The 17985-nt window shown below is 38.3% G+C and overlaps 1 protein-coding gene across 1 annotated transcript; it reads left to right on the top strand.

Annotated features, from left to right (window-relative positions):
• Positions 1–7649: 7649 nt before the first annotated feature.
• LOC127934954 (XK-related protein 8-like) lies at positions 7650–9441 on the top strand. Its single transcript, XM_052532543.1, has 2 exons — positions 7650–7800; positions 8436–9441. The coding sequence occupies exons 1-2, from the start codon at positions 7650–7652 to the stop codon at positions 9152–9154; spliced, it is 870 nt and encodes a 289-aa protein (XP_052388503.1). The 3' UTR covers positions 9155–9441.
• Positions 9442–17985: the final 8544 nt, after the last annotated feature.

The raw sequence follows: 17985 nt of genomic DNA, 5'->3' as shown, positions 1-17985 counted from the left end.
ACAAAACCAGTTTTTTGCAATAGCCAACAATGCATTGTATGGGTCAAAAATCCGTAGGATATTAAGTAAAAATCATGTTCTATGATGTATAAAAAATATATATAATTTTTATTATTATCATTAGTAATATATATTGCTAAGGACTTCATTTGGACAAATTTAAAGGCAATTGTCATATATATATTTATTTATATTTATATTTTCTGATATTTTTTTTTTTTTTTACACATCTGATCGTGGGTGTATATCTCTATTAGTTTTATTGGATCTTAATGTTGCGTCTGACACAATTGACCACAACATTCTTTTGCATAGACTTAAACACTTTGTTGGCATCAGTGGAAGTGTATTAGCATGGTTTAAATCATACTTATATGACCGCCATCAGTTTGTAGCAGTGAATGAAGATGTATCATATCGATCACAAGTGCAGTATGAAGTACCTCAAGGCTCAGTACTAGGGCTGTTACTCTTCACACTTTATATATTACCCTTGGGAGATATCATCAGGAAACATGGTGTTAGCTTTCACTGTTATGCTGATGATACTCAGCTCTATATTTCTTCGTGGCCCGGTAAAACACACCAATTTGAAAAACTAATGGAATGCATAGTCGATATAAAAAACTGGATGACGAGTAATTTCTTACTGCAAAATTCTGGAAAAAAAAACAGAGGTGTTAATTATGAGACCTAAAAACTCTGCTTGTAATAACCTAGAACACTGTCTAAGACTTGATGGTTGCTCTGTCAATTCTTCGTCATTAGTTAGGAACCTAGGTGTGCTATTTGATCGCAATCTTTCCTTAGAAAGCCACGTTTCTAGCATTTGTAAAACTGCATTTTTCCATCTCAAAAATATATCTAAATTACGGCCTATGCCCTCAATGTCAAATGCAGAAATGTTAATCCATGCATTTATGACCTCAAGGTTAGATTATTGTAATGCTTTATTGGGTGGTTGTTCTACACGCTTGGTAAAGAAACTACAGCTAGTCCAAAATGCAGCAGCAAGAGTTTTTACTAGAACCAGGAAGTATGACCATATTAGCCCGGTCCTGTCAACACTGCACTGGCTCCCTATCAAACATTGTATATATTTTAAAATATTTCTTATTACTTATAAATCCCTGAATGGTTTATAGCACCTCAGTATTTGAATGAGCTCCTTTTACATTATAATCCTCTACATCCGCTACATTCTTAAAACACAGGCAATTTGATATTACCTAGAATATCAAAATCAACTGCGGACGGCAGATCCTTTTCCTATTTGGCGCCTAAACTCTGGAATAACCTACCTAACATTGTTCGGGAGGCAGACACACTCTTGGAGTTTAAATCTAGATTAAAGACCCATCTCTTTAACCTGGCTTACACATAACATACTAATATGCTTTTAATATCCAAATCCGTTAAAGGATTTTTAGGCTGCATTAATTAGGTAAACCGGAACCGGGAACACTTCCCATAACACCAGATGTACTTGCTACATCATTAGAAGGATGGCATCTACGCTAATATTTGTCTGTTTCTCTCTTATTCTGAGGTCACCGTGGCCACCAGATCCAGTCTGTATCCAGATCAGAGGGTCACTGCAGTCGCCCGGATCCAGTACTTATCCAGACCAGATGGTGGATCAGCACCTAGAAAGGACCTCTACTGCCCTGAAAAACAGCGGAGACCAGGACAACTAGAGCCCCAGATACAGATCCCCTGTAAAGACCTTGTCTCAGAGGACCACCAGGACAAGACCACAGGAAACAGATGATTCTTCTGCACAATCTGACTTTGCTGCAGCCTGGAATTGAACTGCTGGTTTCGTCTGGTCAGAAGAGAACTGGCCCCCCAACTGAGCCTGGTTTCTCCAAAGGTTTTTTTCTCCATTCTGTCACCGATGGAGTTTCGGTTCCTTGCCGCAGTCGCCTCTGGCTTGCTTAGTTGGAGTCACTTCATCTACAGCGATATCGTTGACTTGATTGCAAATAAATGTACAGACACTATTTAAACTGAACAGAGATGACATCACTGAATTCAATGATGAACTATCATTTTGCATTATTGACACACTGTTTTACTAATGAATGTTGTTCAGTTGCTTTGACGCAATGTATTTTGTTTAAAGCGCTATATAAATAAAGGTGACTTGACCTCAAATTCCAGATTTTCAAATAGTTGCATCTTGACCAAATATTGTACTAATTATTCAGCTTTCAGATGATGTATAGATCTCCATTTAAAAAAATATATATAACAATTACTCTTAAGACTGGTTTTGTGGTCCAGGGTAACATTACGATTTTATTACACAATAGTGAAGGTTCCCTACTATAAGTTCCTGTATTTGCTGTTGGCTCTAGTTTCATTTTGGTGTCATACGCATGGACATGTCTGGAGTCATGAGTCTGGAGAGTTGGATATTGGTTAGCTCTTTATATGTGACTAGTCATACTATGTGAATGTAAGTTAATATCATGGGTTATGAAATTGCGTCAGTTCTGGTCAGGGACTTTTCTAACAGGTCTCCACTGAATGTTTTGTGAATGTATTAAATCAGTTTAGTCTGATTATTCTCAATGTTCTTCATGTGCCCTGATGGTTTATTTACTTTGAGTAACTATGTACTACTTTAACTGTTTAGTACAGAGAATCTATGCGGTTTTATTTTGTTTTCCGAAATAAGGATCAGCAGCCTATTACTGTTGGTCATACTTTAAGACATGGATTTAAACAATTCTATTCATAGAAGAATATATGAATAATTATATACTATAGCAAAACACTGCCCAGAATACGCTTTTTACACTTATACAAAGATCCCAGTATTGTGGAAATTATAGCTTGCTAAAGTCATCATCTGACTATTGTACAAAAGTAAACATAATATACTTAAAATCAGATTATGGATTCAATTAATGTGGAGTTTTAATTACTACCATCAGTGGCACAGGTCTAACTATAAGCAACATTGTTAACATGACCCAAGCTGAATGAGACAAATATTGTATGGATATATTAGTCGTATTTAAAAATGACAATTAATGTTTATACATTTGGCAGACACTTTAATAAAAAGAAAAAAAAAAAAGAAAGAAATGCATTGCATTCAAGGTACTTTCATTTATACAATTTTTTGGGGGGGGACTGAGAATCACTGCTCAGTACTGGACATTATACAGTATTGTTCAAAATAATAGCAGTACAATGTGACTAACCAGAATAATCAAGGTTTTTAGTATATTTTTTATTGCTACGTGGCAAACAAGTTACCAGTAGGTTCAGTAGATTGTCAGAAAACAAACAAGACCCAGCATTCATGATATGCACGCTCTTAAGGCTGTGCAATTGGGCAATTAGTTGAAAGGGGTGTGTTCAAAAAAATAGCAGTGTCTACCTTAAACTCAAAACTATTTTGTACAAACATTTTTTTTTTCTGGGATTTAGCAATCCTGTGAATCACTAAACTAATATTTAGTTGTATGACCACAGTTTTTTAAAACTGCTTGACATCTGTGTGGCATGGAGTCAACCAACTTGTGGCACCTCTCAGCTGTTATTCCACTCCATGATTCTTTAACAACATTCCACAATTCATTCACATTTCTTGGTTTTGCTTCAGAAACAGCATTTTTGATATCACCCCACAAGTTCTCAATTGGATTAAGGTCTGGAGATTGGGCTGGCCACTCCATAACATTAATTTTGTTGGTTTGGAACCAAGACTTTGCCCGTTTACTAGTGTGTTTTGGGTCATTGTCTTGTTGAAACAACCATTTCAAGGGCATGTCCTCTTCAGCATAGGGCAACATGACCTCTTCAAGTATTTTAACATATGCAAACTGATCCATGATCCCTGGTATGCGATAAATAGGCCCAACACCATAGTAGGAGAAACATGCCCATATCATGATGCTTGCACCTCCATGCTTCACTGTCTTCACTGTGTACTGTGGCTTGAATTCAGAGTTTGGGGGTCGTCTCACAAACTGCCTGTGGCCCTTGGACCCAAAAAGAACAATTTTACTCTCATCAGTCCACAAAATGTTCCTCCATTTCTCTTTAGGCCAGTTGATGTGTTCTTTGGCAAATTGTAACCTCTTCTGCACATGCCTTTTTTTTAACAGAGGGACTTTGCGGGGGATTCTTGAAAATAGATTAGCTTCACACAGACGTCTTCTAACTGTCACAGTACTTACAGGTAACTCCAGACTGTCTTTGATCATCCTGGAGGTGATCATTGGCTGAGCCTTTGCCATTCTGGTTATTCTTCTATCCATTTTGATGGTTGTCTTCCGTTTTCTTCCACGTCTCTCTGGTTTTGCTCTCCATTTTAAGGCATTGGAGATCATTTTAGCTGAACAGCCTATCATTTTTTGCACCTCTTTATAGGTTTTCCCCTCTCTAATCAACTTTTTAATCAAAGTACGCTGTTCTTCTGAACAATGTCTTGAACGACCCATTTTCCTCAGCTTTCAAATGCATGTTCAACAAGTGTTGGCTTCATCCTTAAATAGGGGCCACCTGATTCACACCTGTTTCTTCACAAAATTGATGACCTCAGTGATTGAATGCCACACTGCTATTTTTTTGAACACACCCCTTTCAACTAATTCAACTAATTGCCCAATTGCACAGCCTTAAGAGCGTGCATATCATGAATGCTGGGTCTCATTTGTTTTCTGAGAATCTACTGAACCTACTGGTAACTTGTTTGCCACGTAGCAATAAAAAAATATACGAAAAACCTTGATTATTCTGGTTAGTCACATTGTACTGCTATTATTTTGAACAATACTGTATTTATAAAGTCAACATAATGAGCAAATATTTGATGGTCACGATTCACACTTGGGAGCATGTGAGCATGGGAACGAAGGAATGAGGGGAAAAAAAAAGAGTGATACAAAATCCAAATTATAATGAACAGAGCATGGGAACACCGGAAACCGATCACGAAATGACATTTAACAGCAGACAGGAAACAAGGGGTAGAACTTTAAATACACAGTTACTAATGGGACACACATGGGATCAAATTAACTAAACCGGGAACACCTTGAATAATATGAACAAAGAGCCAGGAACAGGAAGGACCAAATAGGCGCAACAGGAAACAGAACACACACAAAACATAGAACAGAGTGTGACGTTACTTCCCCATCCCCAAAGGTGTCCCCAACAACATCCAATGTGGACGGGGAGTGGGCACACTGGAGGTCCTTCAGGACAGGACTGCTCAGGACAGTAGGCTAGAGCTGTAATCGGGCCTTAAAAGTTAGGCCCGACAGGACCCGAGCCCGACAAGTACATTTTGATTGACAGCTTTTTTGAAGCCCGAACCCGTTTACAGCCCGACATTATTCAAATGTGCGCACGCACACAGCTCTTTTGCCTTTTGCCAACAATGAGAAATTTATTCATGTTTTAACATAATTTACTCATAACTAACGTAGACTAGACCACTTGGAAGTTGGAATAAAGAAATAAAATAAGTCCTGTGTCACATCGCAACATCTCAGCATTCTAGACATAGGCTCATTTAACCTATAAACAGACCAACGCACCAATAAAAACGAGTCATTTAAAAATAATTTAATTAAGATAAATTTTAAATTAAGATGGGTATTTGGCAATAACGAAATTAAGATAAAGGTTCCACCGGATTTGCTTTATTTAATAAAAGAATAATGCCAACATTAGCGTAAATACTCTGTCAACATTATGCATTTAAGACTCAATGAATATTTAGTTATCATTTGAAAAACCTTTACTCACAGAGATTAGGCTAGGTCTACATGTTTTTCTGGAGGAAAATGATTGAATGCACTGTAGATGTCTTCAGCTCGTTCCTGCGCTCACTGATGGTGCGTCATTATTCACTCATTATTCTCATTATAAGCACGGTCAAAACTTTTCCACACCTCAGACTTTGCTTTAGTTGCTGGTGCAACCAAAACGTAATCACCAGAGGCAAGCCTCCGTTACACCTGCTCAGCATTCATTTTCGCATCTTTCTCGCGCTAATCGAAACTCATCACATGACCGCTCGTTTACCTCGCAAACCCGAGCCCGTGTAAGATGATAGAAATTAAGCCCGAACCCGAACCTGGGCTGAGGAAAGAGACTGTTCTGGGAGGAGAAGGGGCATCAGAACATTTGGCCAGGTATGTGGAGGGTCCTGGCAAGGCCCGGTGGTTTTCAGGAGGGACTGGATGATGATTGCTCTGAACTTCTTCTACTCAGAGACTCACTCCATTTAAGTCCAGGACATGATTAACCAGCTTGATCAGGGGAAGACTATGTGGGAAGATTTATCGGATTTAGCAGATTACGTCATCATTCAGCCCCAGTCAAAAACAGACACCGAGAGTGGCGTTGAACCAGCTCACTTGGTTGGAGAACTCTAGGACCTCTCCAACTCCCAACCACTCTGTCGACTGTCGCAGACACCAAAGCCTGTCTTCAGCCATAGTCATCTTGTTTCCTTCCACTGTTCTGTCACGATTCACACTTGGAGCACAAGAATGAAGTAGCAAGGAGATGAGGAGTGATGCAAAAACCAAAGTATTTAATGAACACAAAGCTTGGGAACAAATAAAACACATTAGATGAAATGACAGAAATAACAGCAGACGAGAAAAGAGGGCCAGAACTTTAAATCCACAGTAACCAATGGGACACACCTGGGATCAAATGAACTAAACGGGGAACACCTGGAACAAATGAACAAAACGACAGGAATGGGAAGGACCAAATAAGGGCAAAAGGAAACATAGAAAGCAGAACACACACAAAACATCGAACAGAGTCTGACATTGACACTTCCCACTTCAAACCAATGCGTGTGAGTCTGGTCACATGTGACATCACTCACTGCAGTATGGCACCTGACCAATAATTCAAATGTCTGAGGAGTTATGAGTGGACGTAAACTTTATATTCTGTTTCAGATCTTTTTAACAGAACATATCTATATCTCTCTCTACAGATAAACATTACATGGTCAGGCTGTAAGGTTTATCACACTGGACTGAATCATGGTGGAGACCCGGGAGTGTTTTCCTCTTGACTGTTTATTGAAATACCTGTTTACTTTGGTAGGACTGTTATTGTTCCTGCTGGATATAGCGCTCGACATTTGGACTGTTGTGTCATTCTATCAGGATGGGTCCTATGTGTATATGGCAGTGATGATTTTTCTGCTGCTGGGCTCTTCAGTGTTGTTACAGGTGTTCAGCTGGCTCTGGTACTCTGATTCACTGGAGAAGATTGAAAGCAAGGTGGAGAAATTTACAGCCCGGCATTCATTGATCAAACCACTCCACTTCCTACAGCTCGGAGTCTACCTCAGGTTTGCTTCTCAATTTTCAGTATTCTTTAGCACACTTTTAGCAAGAGTCCTTATTACAGAAATAAGAGTACTTCATCATCATTCAGTCATCATGTATTTCCAAACCCATAAGACTTTTGATAGTTTTCAAAATGATGAAGATGAACATATTTTCAAAAAAACCTCAGAGATTCGGGTGCCCCAGTTTTATGAAGTGTTGCTTAAATAAAAGCAAGAACCTTGTGTTCACAGGTATGCGGGGGTGATAGAGACCTCCACAATGGATTTTCTTCATTGCATTAATAATTTCAGAAAGGGCATGTGGCATAGTGTAAGAGAGGATGTGGCTGTGAAACTGAAACATGATCTTCAGATGCTTCGTCTATTTGAGGCATTTTCTGAAAACACCCCACAACTCACACTCATTTTGTCTAGAATCCTACAGAGAGGAGAGCTGGAGCTTATTACAGGTTTGTCTCAAATCCAGATCACTTTTCTTTACTTTAAGGTCATAATTCTCATGCGTTTCTGAACAATTTAAACCGATAATTCATAGTTTCCATTCATGAGACTTTAGCGGAGACCTGGAATGTAAAACATAAAATTAGAATACATAAAACTTCAGTACAGACCAGTCAAGTTTCCATTTGTTTAAAGCCACAATTGTTATAATTATAATTTCTCAAAAGAAGATATGTGAACAAACTGCAAGTGTTGGGCACTTGTACTTAGGGTTGCAAAAAGGTGAAAATAAATTCTGAAACATTCCAGAAATATTCCAGAAATTTTGGAAAATTTCCAGGATTGTTTTGGAATATTCCATGGACTTTTGGAAAGTTTCCATATTCACTAAAAACAGCTTTAGTATGATTAGTGTGTTCACATTGAAAACTCCAAAAAGAAGATGTGGTGATATGGTAACAAGTCTTTATGAGTGTGTCATTGTTTCATTCACTCAACCAAATCGTTCCAAACACTGATTCATTCAACAGCACAACTACTGTGTTTTGCTCAGAGCCTCAACATCAGCATGGTTGGGATTATATACCTCACTCCCATATTCATTTGCTATTGTTTAATTACATCCAATGCTTTACTTTTTCAGGTTTAAAGTCCCTTACATCAGCTGCTGGGATTGCCTTTAGCGTTGCTTTGTACCACCGCAGCATGCTTATTTACCTTCCCAAAAAACGCAAAATGAGTTGGATCTCTACTGGTGTCTACTTCCTGTGGAACTTGTTGCTGATCATTCCCCGTGTAACTGCTCTGGCACTCTTCTGCAGTGTATTGCCATGCTACATCATAGCTCACTTTCTGTCCCTGTGGATGCTGCTGGTTTTGGTGGCCTGGAGCCAGAAAACAGATCACATGAAAAATCCTGGTTGGGAATGGCTCTTCAGAGCTGCTGTTGGACTCATCTGGTACTTCTGTTGGTTTAATGTATCGAAAAAAGGAAGCATAAAAGTGAAGATGGTTCTGTATTATATTTCCATGGCTTTGGACACAATGATGCTCCTGGGCTTATGGTGCTGGAAGGTGTTTGAGTATGCAGGCTGCTGGAGCTCCTTAAACCCTTATATGGTGATCCCGACACTACTAGGTTTATACATCATTGGAATACTAGTGAAAATGATATACTACAGATGGTTTCATCCAAAAATAGCTGAACCCGGTGAAGGGCGGTTTAGACAAGCTGCAACATATAACACAGACTTGACAGACTCGACAGTCTCGTCCATGGAGGATATAGCTGCAGCTTCTGTGCAGCCTCTCACCGGAGCCCTCAAGAGGAGCAAGACCATGGCTGATAATTTCTACTTCTAGTATTTGGTTAAACTTTTTCCCCTCCCCCTTCAAAATTTGTATTTATAATTTATTTAAAATCACAGTAAATCACAGTGCCAGAACCACTGAATTTACAGTAAAACGTAATGTATTGTGATGTATGTTAATGTAAAATGTATTTTTGATCTGGAAGTCTACTGGAGAGCAAAGTTGTACCCAGAGCAATGTATTACGGTGCTGTCATGATACAATGTCCAGAACCAAGTGACCTCATAATCATGTTGACATTATCCCTAAATTTCAAAACTTGTGTCGCTCTGTTTATGTTACACTAATAAATTGTTTAATTTAAGACAATGTGAAATATAGAAATGTTGATTACAGTTTTCCTCGATTGCTGACACACAATTCATGAAAAAATTCATAATTTTCTCATAACTCTCAATTTTAAACACAATCTCAAACCTGTACACAAACTTGCACAAACCTCAAGCTTCCAGGTCAAAACAAAATATTCTAGTCCAAAATATATTCTCTTAAGTCAAAATCTAACTTTGGCCTCAGATGATGCACAAATCTAACAATAATCCCTTGCTAAGAAAACACCAGTGAGATTCAGTGAGATTCAAAACACTGTTACTAAAACCTCTTATTATTAAAATTATTAATATTAAATATGCTCTGCTGTGTCTTATCACATACGTAAGGGTTTCAATCATAAACTTTCCACCGCCATGCATAAAAAACTCCTCTATGGGACTGAGGAATGGGGAGTATGCTGGTAGAAATATGTTAGAAATTCTGGGATGTTCATTGAACCAATTGTGGACTAGAGCAGCATGATGTAAACTTAAATTATCCCAAATTACAATATACTGAGGCTATTCGGCCCATCCTGGCTCTCTTGCTTTATGTTGGAAAATGGAACCAAAAAGATGGTTGAGGAAATCCAAAAGATGTTTTGTGTTGTAAGGGCCCAAGGAAGCGTGATGGTGGAGAACCCCGGTGACTGATGGTAGCACAAAATGTCATATTGATCTATGCTGGCCAGGGACCTTCACAATGGCACACCATCCAATAATGTTCCTAAACCTATTCTGTGTAAGTACAGTAGTATAAAGACGCTGTAGATTACTGCACAGTGTTTTTGGCAAATATCAGGAAGGTGTTTTCTTCTCTAAATGTTCGAATGATAGTCAAACTTATATTTTATTCACAATAGACTATAGATAACATATCAAATGTTGAAAGTGAGAAATTTTTAAATGTCATGCGAAATATTGACTCATTTTGGATTTCATGAGAGCTACACATTCCCAAAATGTTGGCACAGGTAGCAATAAGAGGCCAGTAAATTAAATGTACATAAAAGGAACAGCTGGAGGACCAGTTTGCAACTTAATAGGTCAATTGGCAACATGATTGGGTATAAAAAGAGCCTCTCAGAGTGGCGGTGTCTCTCAGAAGTCAAGATGAGCAGAGGATCACCAATTCCCCCAATGCTGCGGCGAAAAATAGTGAAGTAATATCAGAAAGGAGTTTCCAAATACTTTCAGAAAACATTGTCGGTGAACACAGTCCACCATGACATTCGCCTTTGCCGGCTAAAACTCTACAGGTCAAAAAGAAGCCATATGTAAACATGATCCAGAAGCGCAGGAGTTTTCTCTGGGCCAGGGCTCATTTAAAATGGACTGTGGCAAAGTGGAAAACTGTTCTGTGGTCAGACAAATTAAAATTAGAATTTCTTTTTGGAAAACTTTGACGCTATGTCATCCAGACTAAAGAGGACAAGGACAACCCAAGTTGTTATCAGCACTCAGTTCAGAAGCCTGCATCTCTGATGGTATGGAGTTGCATGAGTGTGTGTGGCATGGGCATCTTACACATCTGGAAAGGCACCATCAAAGCTGAAAGGTATATCCAAGTTCTAGAACAACATATGCTTTCATCCAGACGTCGTCTCTTTCAGGGAAGACCTTGCATTTTTCAACATGACAATGCCAAACCACATACTGCATCAATTACAACATCATGACTGCGTAGAAGAAGGATCCGGGTACTGAAATGGCCAGCCTGCAGTCAAGATCTTTAACCCATAGAAAACATCTGGCGCATCTTAAAGAGGAAGATGCGAAGAAGAAGACCTAAGACAGTTGAGCAACTAGAAGCCTGTATTAGACAAGAATGGGACAACATTCCTATTCCTAAACTTGAGCAACTTCTTTCCAAGTCCCAGACGTTTGCAGACTGTTATAAAAAGAAGAGGGGATGTCACACAGTGGTAAACATGGCCTTATCCCAACTTTTTTGATATGTGTTGATGCCATGAAATTGAAGATCACCTTTTTCCCCTTAAAATTACACATTTTCTCAGTTTAAACATTTAATAAATGTCATCTATGTTGTATTCTGAATAAAATATTGAAATTTGAAACTTCCACATCATTGCATTCTATTAACAATTTGTACAGTGTCCCAACTTTTTTGGAATCGTGTTTGTAGTTCAGCACTTGGTGGTGGTGTGTGTGTGGATTTGGATGTACTTGATGCTATGTTCAGAGTTTTTTTTTTTTTTTTTTTTTTTTTTTTTTAGATTTAATGCTAGTATCCCTGTTGAAAAAAAACAGCCTAACATCTCGACAGCATTTAAAACATATTAATATGAAGCAAATAATGCATCAGTATTGTAAAAATCAATGGTATGCAGAAACAGATACAGATACAGATACAGATATTTTATATTATATCTGCAAATTCTTGTTACATTGAAAATGTTAGTGTTATCATATGTTTACCATCATGACTTTACACACCCTTATGACTTTTCTGTTTCTTCCATGGAAATTAAAATGAGAGTGGGCTGACAAACTCCAAAAAGAGTAAAACTAAATCTAAGATTCATAAAGTTGGTTCATTACAACATATGCACTGTATTTTGACTCTTATTAGATAATTCTTCTTACAATCTAGTGCATAAAATTATTTCAAAACCATCTTACAATATTTGATTCTTAAAGGCATGGTTCACTCAAAAATGAATATTCTGCCATTTACCGGACTCACATGTTTTCCATCTTAGCATCTTAGGAACTGCACTCCAGTGATTTGAGTCTTATCTATCAGATAGGTCCTTCAAAGTATCTTGAAGAGTTGAGGTGTCCAAGTCGTAACATCTAACTACTGGGGTACCTCAGGGCTCAGTTCTTGGACCACTTCTCTTCTCTGTCTACATGGCATCATTAGGTTCTGTCATTAAGATACATGGGTTTAAATACCACTGCTATGCTGCTGACACTCACCTCTACCTCTCATTCCAGCCTGTAGCATATCAGACCCAAACCAGGCAAATTAAAGAGTCGATCAGGACCGTGGTTGAAACACGAGCCAAATTCCTCAGAAAGGCAACAGGATGTTGTAAATCATTCCTAGTGCCACTAGTCAGAAGCAACTGAAAAATTTAACAATAGAACAATTATTGACAATTTCAATTCTGAGAAGAGATTGCCAAATTTGGGGCGAGTAATTGAGATGCAATGCCGGCCGTCACATGTAAACCCATGAGAGTAAACAAAATCATTGGATTGACTCTCCCCAGCTAAAAGAACCAGACTGAAATCCCTAAGGAGACCTTTTAACCTATATATGGTCTCCACAGAACATACTTATGTTGGCACAACATGGCACAGGAACTGTCTTTTATTGTGACCTCAATGAGCTCAAAAGGACTTATAAAGGAATATCACTCCATTGATTAACTCCATATCATTTATAATTTTAGCAGAAGACTAACAGAGAGAACACCGAGCTCTCCTACCTGCTTAGCAGAGCAAAGAAAATCCATTTAGACTGGGACTTAGTGAGAGAGTTAAATACAAGAGGCGGTGAAAAGTCACTGGCGGTGTGATTCCGACATTAGTGTTCACACACCAGTCTGAGAAAAAAATAAAAAACATTTCCATCTTAGAGAGAAATTGGCCTGGATAGATGGGACCCTAGCTTTGCTCAATGTTTTGTGTCATCTCACTGTTTAGAGACAAGACTACACAGAGACCATACCCACAAGTGCAGAGCAGTCAGGTTTGGATGCCAAATCTGTCACTCTGTCTGTGACAGAAGATCCGCTTGAGCTGGCAGCTGCCGTTGGCAGCCCTGTATCAGTCTAATCAGTTCTGGAAACATGGCCTTCCTGGCCAGCATGGACCCACCATTGGCACTGAGTAATGACCCTCATTGATCATCTGAATGATTTGAGGAATCAGCGGAAGAGAGGGAAAAGCATACAACAATCCTGTTGACCATTCTTGAGATTTTGAGAACACCCTAGGAAAGAGCAGTCCTACTGTACTATAAGAGAGTACAATTCCTGACAATAACAGGATATTGGCTGCCACAACTGGGATGTGAATTGTTCTCAGAGATGCTAGACAGGGCCATGAACAAGTCAGTAGGAACTTAGTCACCTAGAGACCGCACAGCGTATAGACTTCGTCCTACCCTAGTGGATTATATGATACACCACAGAGGTTCTGCTTGTTCTCACTAACACATGCTTGTGATAAATGAACTGTTGCAACCCCTTGAGGCAAGAAACTGCCTTTAGTTTGAGCACATTTGAGGACACATCGAACAATTAGTTGGGGGAAAAAATAGTCAGCACATCTTCATCTACAGCCTCTTTTCCCTATGGCACAGGTGGCACAATGCTTTCCTGGCCAGGGGAAAAAATGGATCAGAAAAAGGAATGATTTGCCTCAAATCTGTCCATTCTCTGAGATAAGCTCTGAAGAGTACTCAAAATCTTATGATGTACATTTGTACTTTCTGTTGGTGGGAGTAGGGTTTGGTTTATCCACACACTTATGACTTGTTGGTTTGAAATTGTATCATACTGGTGATCACGCAATGTTTGAGAGCGCACTTATGATCATGACCACTAAAAGAGCATACCCTCTTTCTACCATCCAGTTTGGAGAGGAAAACACATGTTGTTTGACTCACATGTCTATGGCAGGCCTGGCTGCTGCCAGGGAGAGCGGGCTTCTTTTTTCGAGTACATGCAGTGCCTCCCGGTCTTGGTTAAACCAATGCAGGCAGCGGTGGGATTCAAACCCATGCCCATGATCATTGCATTAGTAAGTTTTATTAAATGCAACTAGAAAATTTTACTTTCAATAATAAGTGAATATACTCCGAAGATCCATAAAACTCACAAACTGTGATCATTTTACCAAAAACTTTTGCAATGGAAATATATAATATTGGATCATTGATAATAATGGATTGAACGGTGGATAATTAGGGCCCGAGCACCGAGGTGCGAGGACCCTCTTGTATCTGCTTTGTTTATTAGGGCCCGAGCACCGAGGTGCGAGGACCCTCTTGTATCTGCTTTGTTTTTTATTAGGGCTCAAGCCTGGAGGGCGAGAGCCCTATTGTTTTCCTTAGGATTATTAGGGCTCAAGCCCAAAGGGCGAGAGGCCTATTGTTTTCCTTAGGATTATTTTTTATTATTATTATTATTATTAGGGCTCAAGCCTGGAGGGCGAGAGCCCTATTGTTTTCCTTAGGATTATTTTTTATTATTATTATTATTATTATTATTATTATTATTTTTTTCTAACGTTACGGGGGCTTTTGGGGCCCTTAACATGCTTAAAAAGTCTTGAAAATTGGCACACACATTGGAACCTGCGGCCATTAGGGCCGGGCAGAGACTGATACACGGGCGTGGCACAGGGGCTCTACAGCGCCCCCTGGAATATGGAGGGCCATATATCATACATACTTGTACGTAGACATACGAAACTCGGTACACATATAGAACTCATCAATACAAACAACTTTCGTATTGCATATCATAGGCTCCGCCCAACAGGAAGTTGGCTATTTAGGGTTTATTATTCATATTTGTCGTCAAAGTTGTGGGGGCTTTTGGAGTCCTTAACATACTCAAAAACTCTTGGAAATTTGCACACACCTTTGGATCTGTGGCCTTTAGGAGCCTGCAGAGGTTGGGACCCGGGCGTGGCACAGGGGCTCTACGGCGCCCCCTGGAACACAGTCATTAATATTGATGTATAGCTCACACATACTTACACGTATTAATATGAAACTCAGTACACATATAGATCTCATCGTGCCGAACAACTTGCGTATTGCATGTCATAGGCTCCGCCCAACAGGAAGTCAGCTATTTAGAGTTATGTAAAAAGCGCATGCTCTGGAATTTGATATACTTGTCATAGGTTTTTTACTCGATTGCCACCAAACTCGGTCAACATGATCTCAAGACATTGGGGATGAAAAATTGCCAGGGGATTTTTGATATCTCGAACGGTTTGCTCGTAGCGAGGCGTTTAATTTATGGCGAGAATTGAGAAACAGGAAGTGTCTAATACCATCCACATACATTTCCTAATTTTAATCAAACTTCATCAGATTATTCATTGTATGATGTCGATCGCATATATGTGACTATTAGGAGTCAAAGTTATAGCGCCACCAACTGGCAGCAGGAAGTGTGTCATTTTCAAAATGCTTTGAATTCAGCATCTTATTTTTACTCGATTTGCTTCAAACTTCATCAGAATAATGTTAAAACACAGCCGATATAAATCTGCTGGGGGGATATTGATATCTAAAAATATTGTTGCCGTGGCAACATGTCAAACTGGAATACTTCTCAGGTGATTTTGAGGCATATAACATGCTTAGAATTTCATCAAACTCAGAACACATATCAGTATTAGTGACAGCTAGACACTGGCAAAAGTTCATAAGAGGGCGTGGAAGAGGCACTCTATAGCGCCACCTTTTGTCAAAAGTGAGGGGGTTAGTTTTAGCTACAGACACCAAACTCAGTACAAAAATTGTTCTTATCAAGACGGACAACTTTCTAATTCACAGTCATCAGCTACGACCAACAGGAAGTCGGCTATTTTGATTTGAATGTGGATTGTTTTTTACATTTAGCTGTGAATTAATGCATACTGCTCAGAGGAGAGTAACACTATAGACACCAAACTTGGTGTACATGTTGAAAAAACATTGAGGAACTTAAATTGTGAATGGGTTTTGGATAGCTTGGATGGTTTTGTCGTGGTGATTTTTTTAAATGACAATAAAGATGGAACTATTAATTTTCCTGCATTTTAAAATTCCAAACACTTCAAAACCTTTTTTCATACAGAAAAAAAGTTATTCTGAGTAAATATGGATAGTTTCATGACTTTACAACACTGTATGGATAACAGAAAATTAAAAAACTGTCAGACATCTCATCTCACTCTGTCCCTCTGTTTGAGTATTATGTGCTGAGACTTACATTGTCTGAGAGAAAATGCGCCCCTACAGGTTCAATTCCTGAAAGGGAAATTCGACTGAAAGGGAGGAGACTCTCTTTTAGTTTCATTTTTAAATCGGTTAAAATACAAATAAATACTTGGATTTAATTCACACTGACAAGCTAAACCAACATATCTGATTATTACCGGTTCAGGGCTCATGGATAAATTATTTCTGGCCAGAGATATGTGAGAAATAGGAGAGATGAATCACCGCTGTGACCACGAGCGTCTGGAGTAAAGAGCTCAGAAAAAACGAATTTATTCCTGTTTTAAAGCTTTTAAAAATAAAGTATTGCAGCGATATCACACAATTCACCAATTAGAGCACACCAAGAGCTAAATTAAGATGTTTTTGAACTGTTTGTGTGAAAATGATATATTCGCGGCTGCCTATATCTGAAATCACTGCCTCTGATCAGCGCGCACAGTGTCACAAGTTCAAAACTAACGAATTTATTCTTGTTTAAGAGCTTTTTAAAATAAATTATTGCCATAAATGCACACAATACATCCATTATAACACAACACGAGCTAAATGCAGGTCTTTTGTGACCCGTTTAAGTGTGCAAGACTATTTGAAAGCGCGACTGGCAGAATAACATATATCTCTCGAGCTGCAGGATTCTGCCTTTCGTCGTAAGAACGAACACTTCAAGGACAAGATTATTTCAAAACACATAATAGCTTGGCTAATATAAACGAAAACAGCCACGTGAACATAAACTGTTGAGAAATAAATCTAAAGTGGATCTACTGGAATTTAATATTAAGTGACCGCATACCAGCTGCTTCTGTCTTCAATTTTAATCTATATAAAAAATTAAACTCATTCATCTTGGCTGCTTGTTTAATGTGTGTACGTATCTATTTATTATTTTGCTCTAACAAGACTTAATCTATATTTAATTAAATCAATTACATTTTATTTTACATTTTATTTTTCCATTTCTGCAACTAAACGCCTAAAAACTATTGTATACTATTGTTAGCAATTTCTTTATCGTCCAATTTATCCGGTGTACACGCTTTTATTTTCATAATAAACTTGTTTGTTAGATTATACACAGTTATAGTGGTCTATATTAAATATTGACAGGTTTTATTCACCTGTTTAGAATGATTGCCTTAGGCTAATTTTTTAAAATGTAAATCCAAAAAAAATAAATAAATAAATAAAAAACATTGGAAAACAATAACTTGTACTTTTTTATACATTTTGTATAGTTTCATAGTTTATGCATTATAGTTATAAAAACAAACAAATTTAGCCACTCACATAGAAATCTTAGGCCTTATCCTTTTCTGACAGTTTTAGGGATTTTTAAAAATCCTAAAAAACCTTATTTGTGCTGCAAATAATAATTTCAAACTAATTTGATACTGACCTCTGACATCCTGTGACATGATATTTATTTGAATTTACATAATCTCATGGATGTAACAGTAAATCTGTTCAGCTCACAGATCAATACTAAGCTGTAATGCAAGCAGAACTTTCACAAATGCTTGTAGGTCAATAAA

The sequence above is a fragment of the Carassius gibelio genome, chromosome A19, assembly GCF_023724105.1.
Source record: "Carassius gibelio isolate Cgi1373 ecotype wild population from Czech Republic chromosome A19, carGib1.2-hapl.c, whole genome shotgun sequence".
NCBI lineage: Eukaryota > Metazoa > Chordata > Actinopteri > Cypriniformes > Cyprinidae > Carassius > Carassius gibelio.
This window is presented reverse-complemented; position numbering and strand designations above follow the sequence as displayed.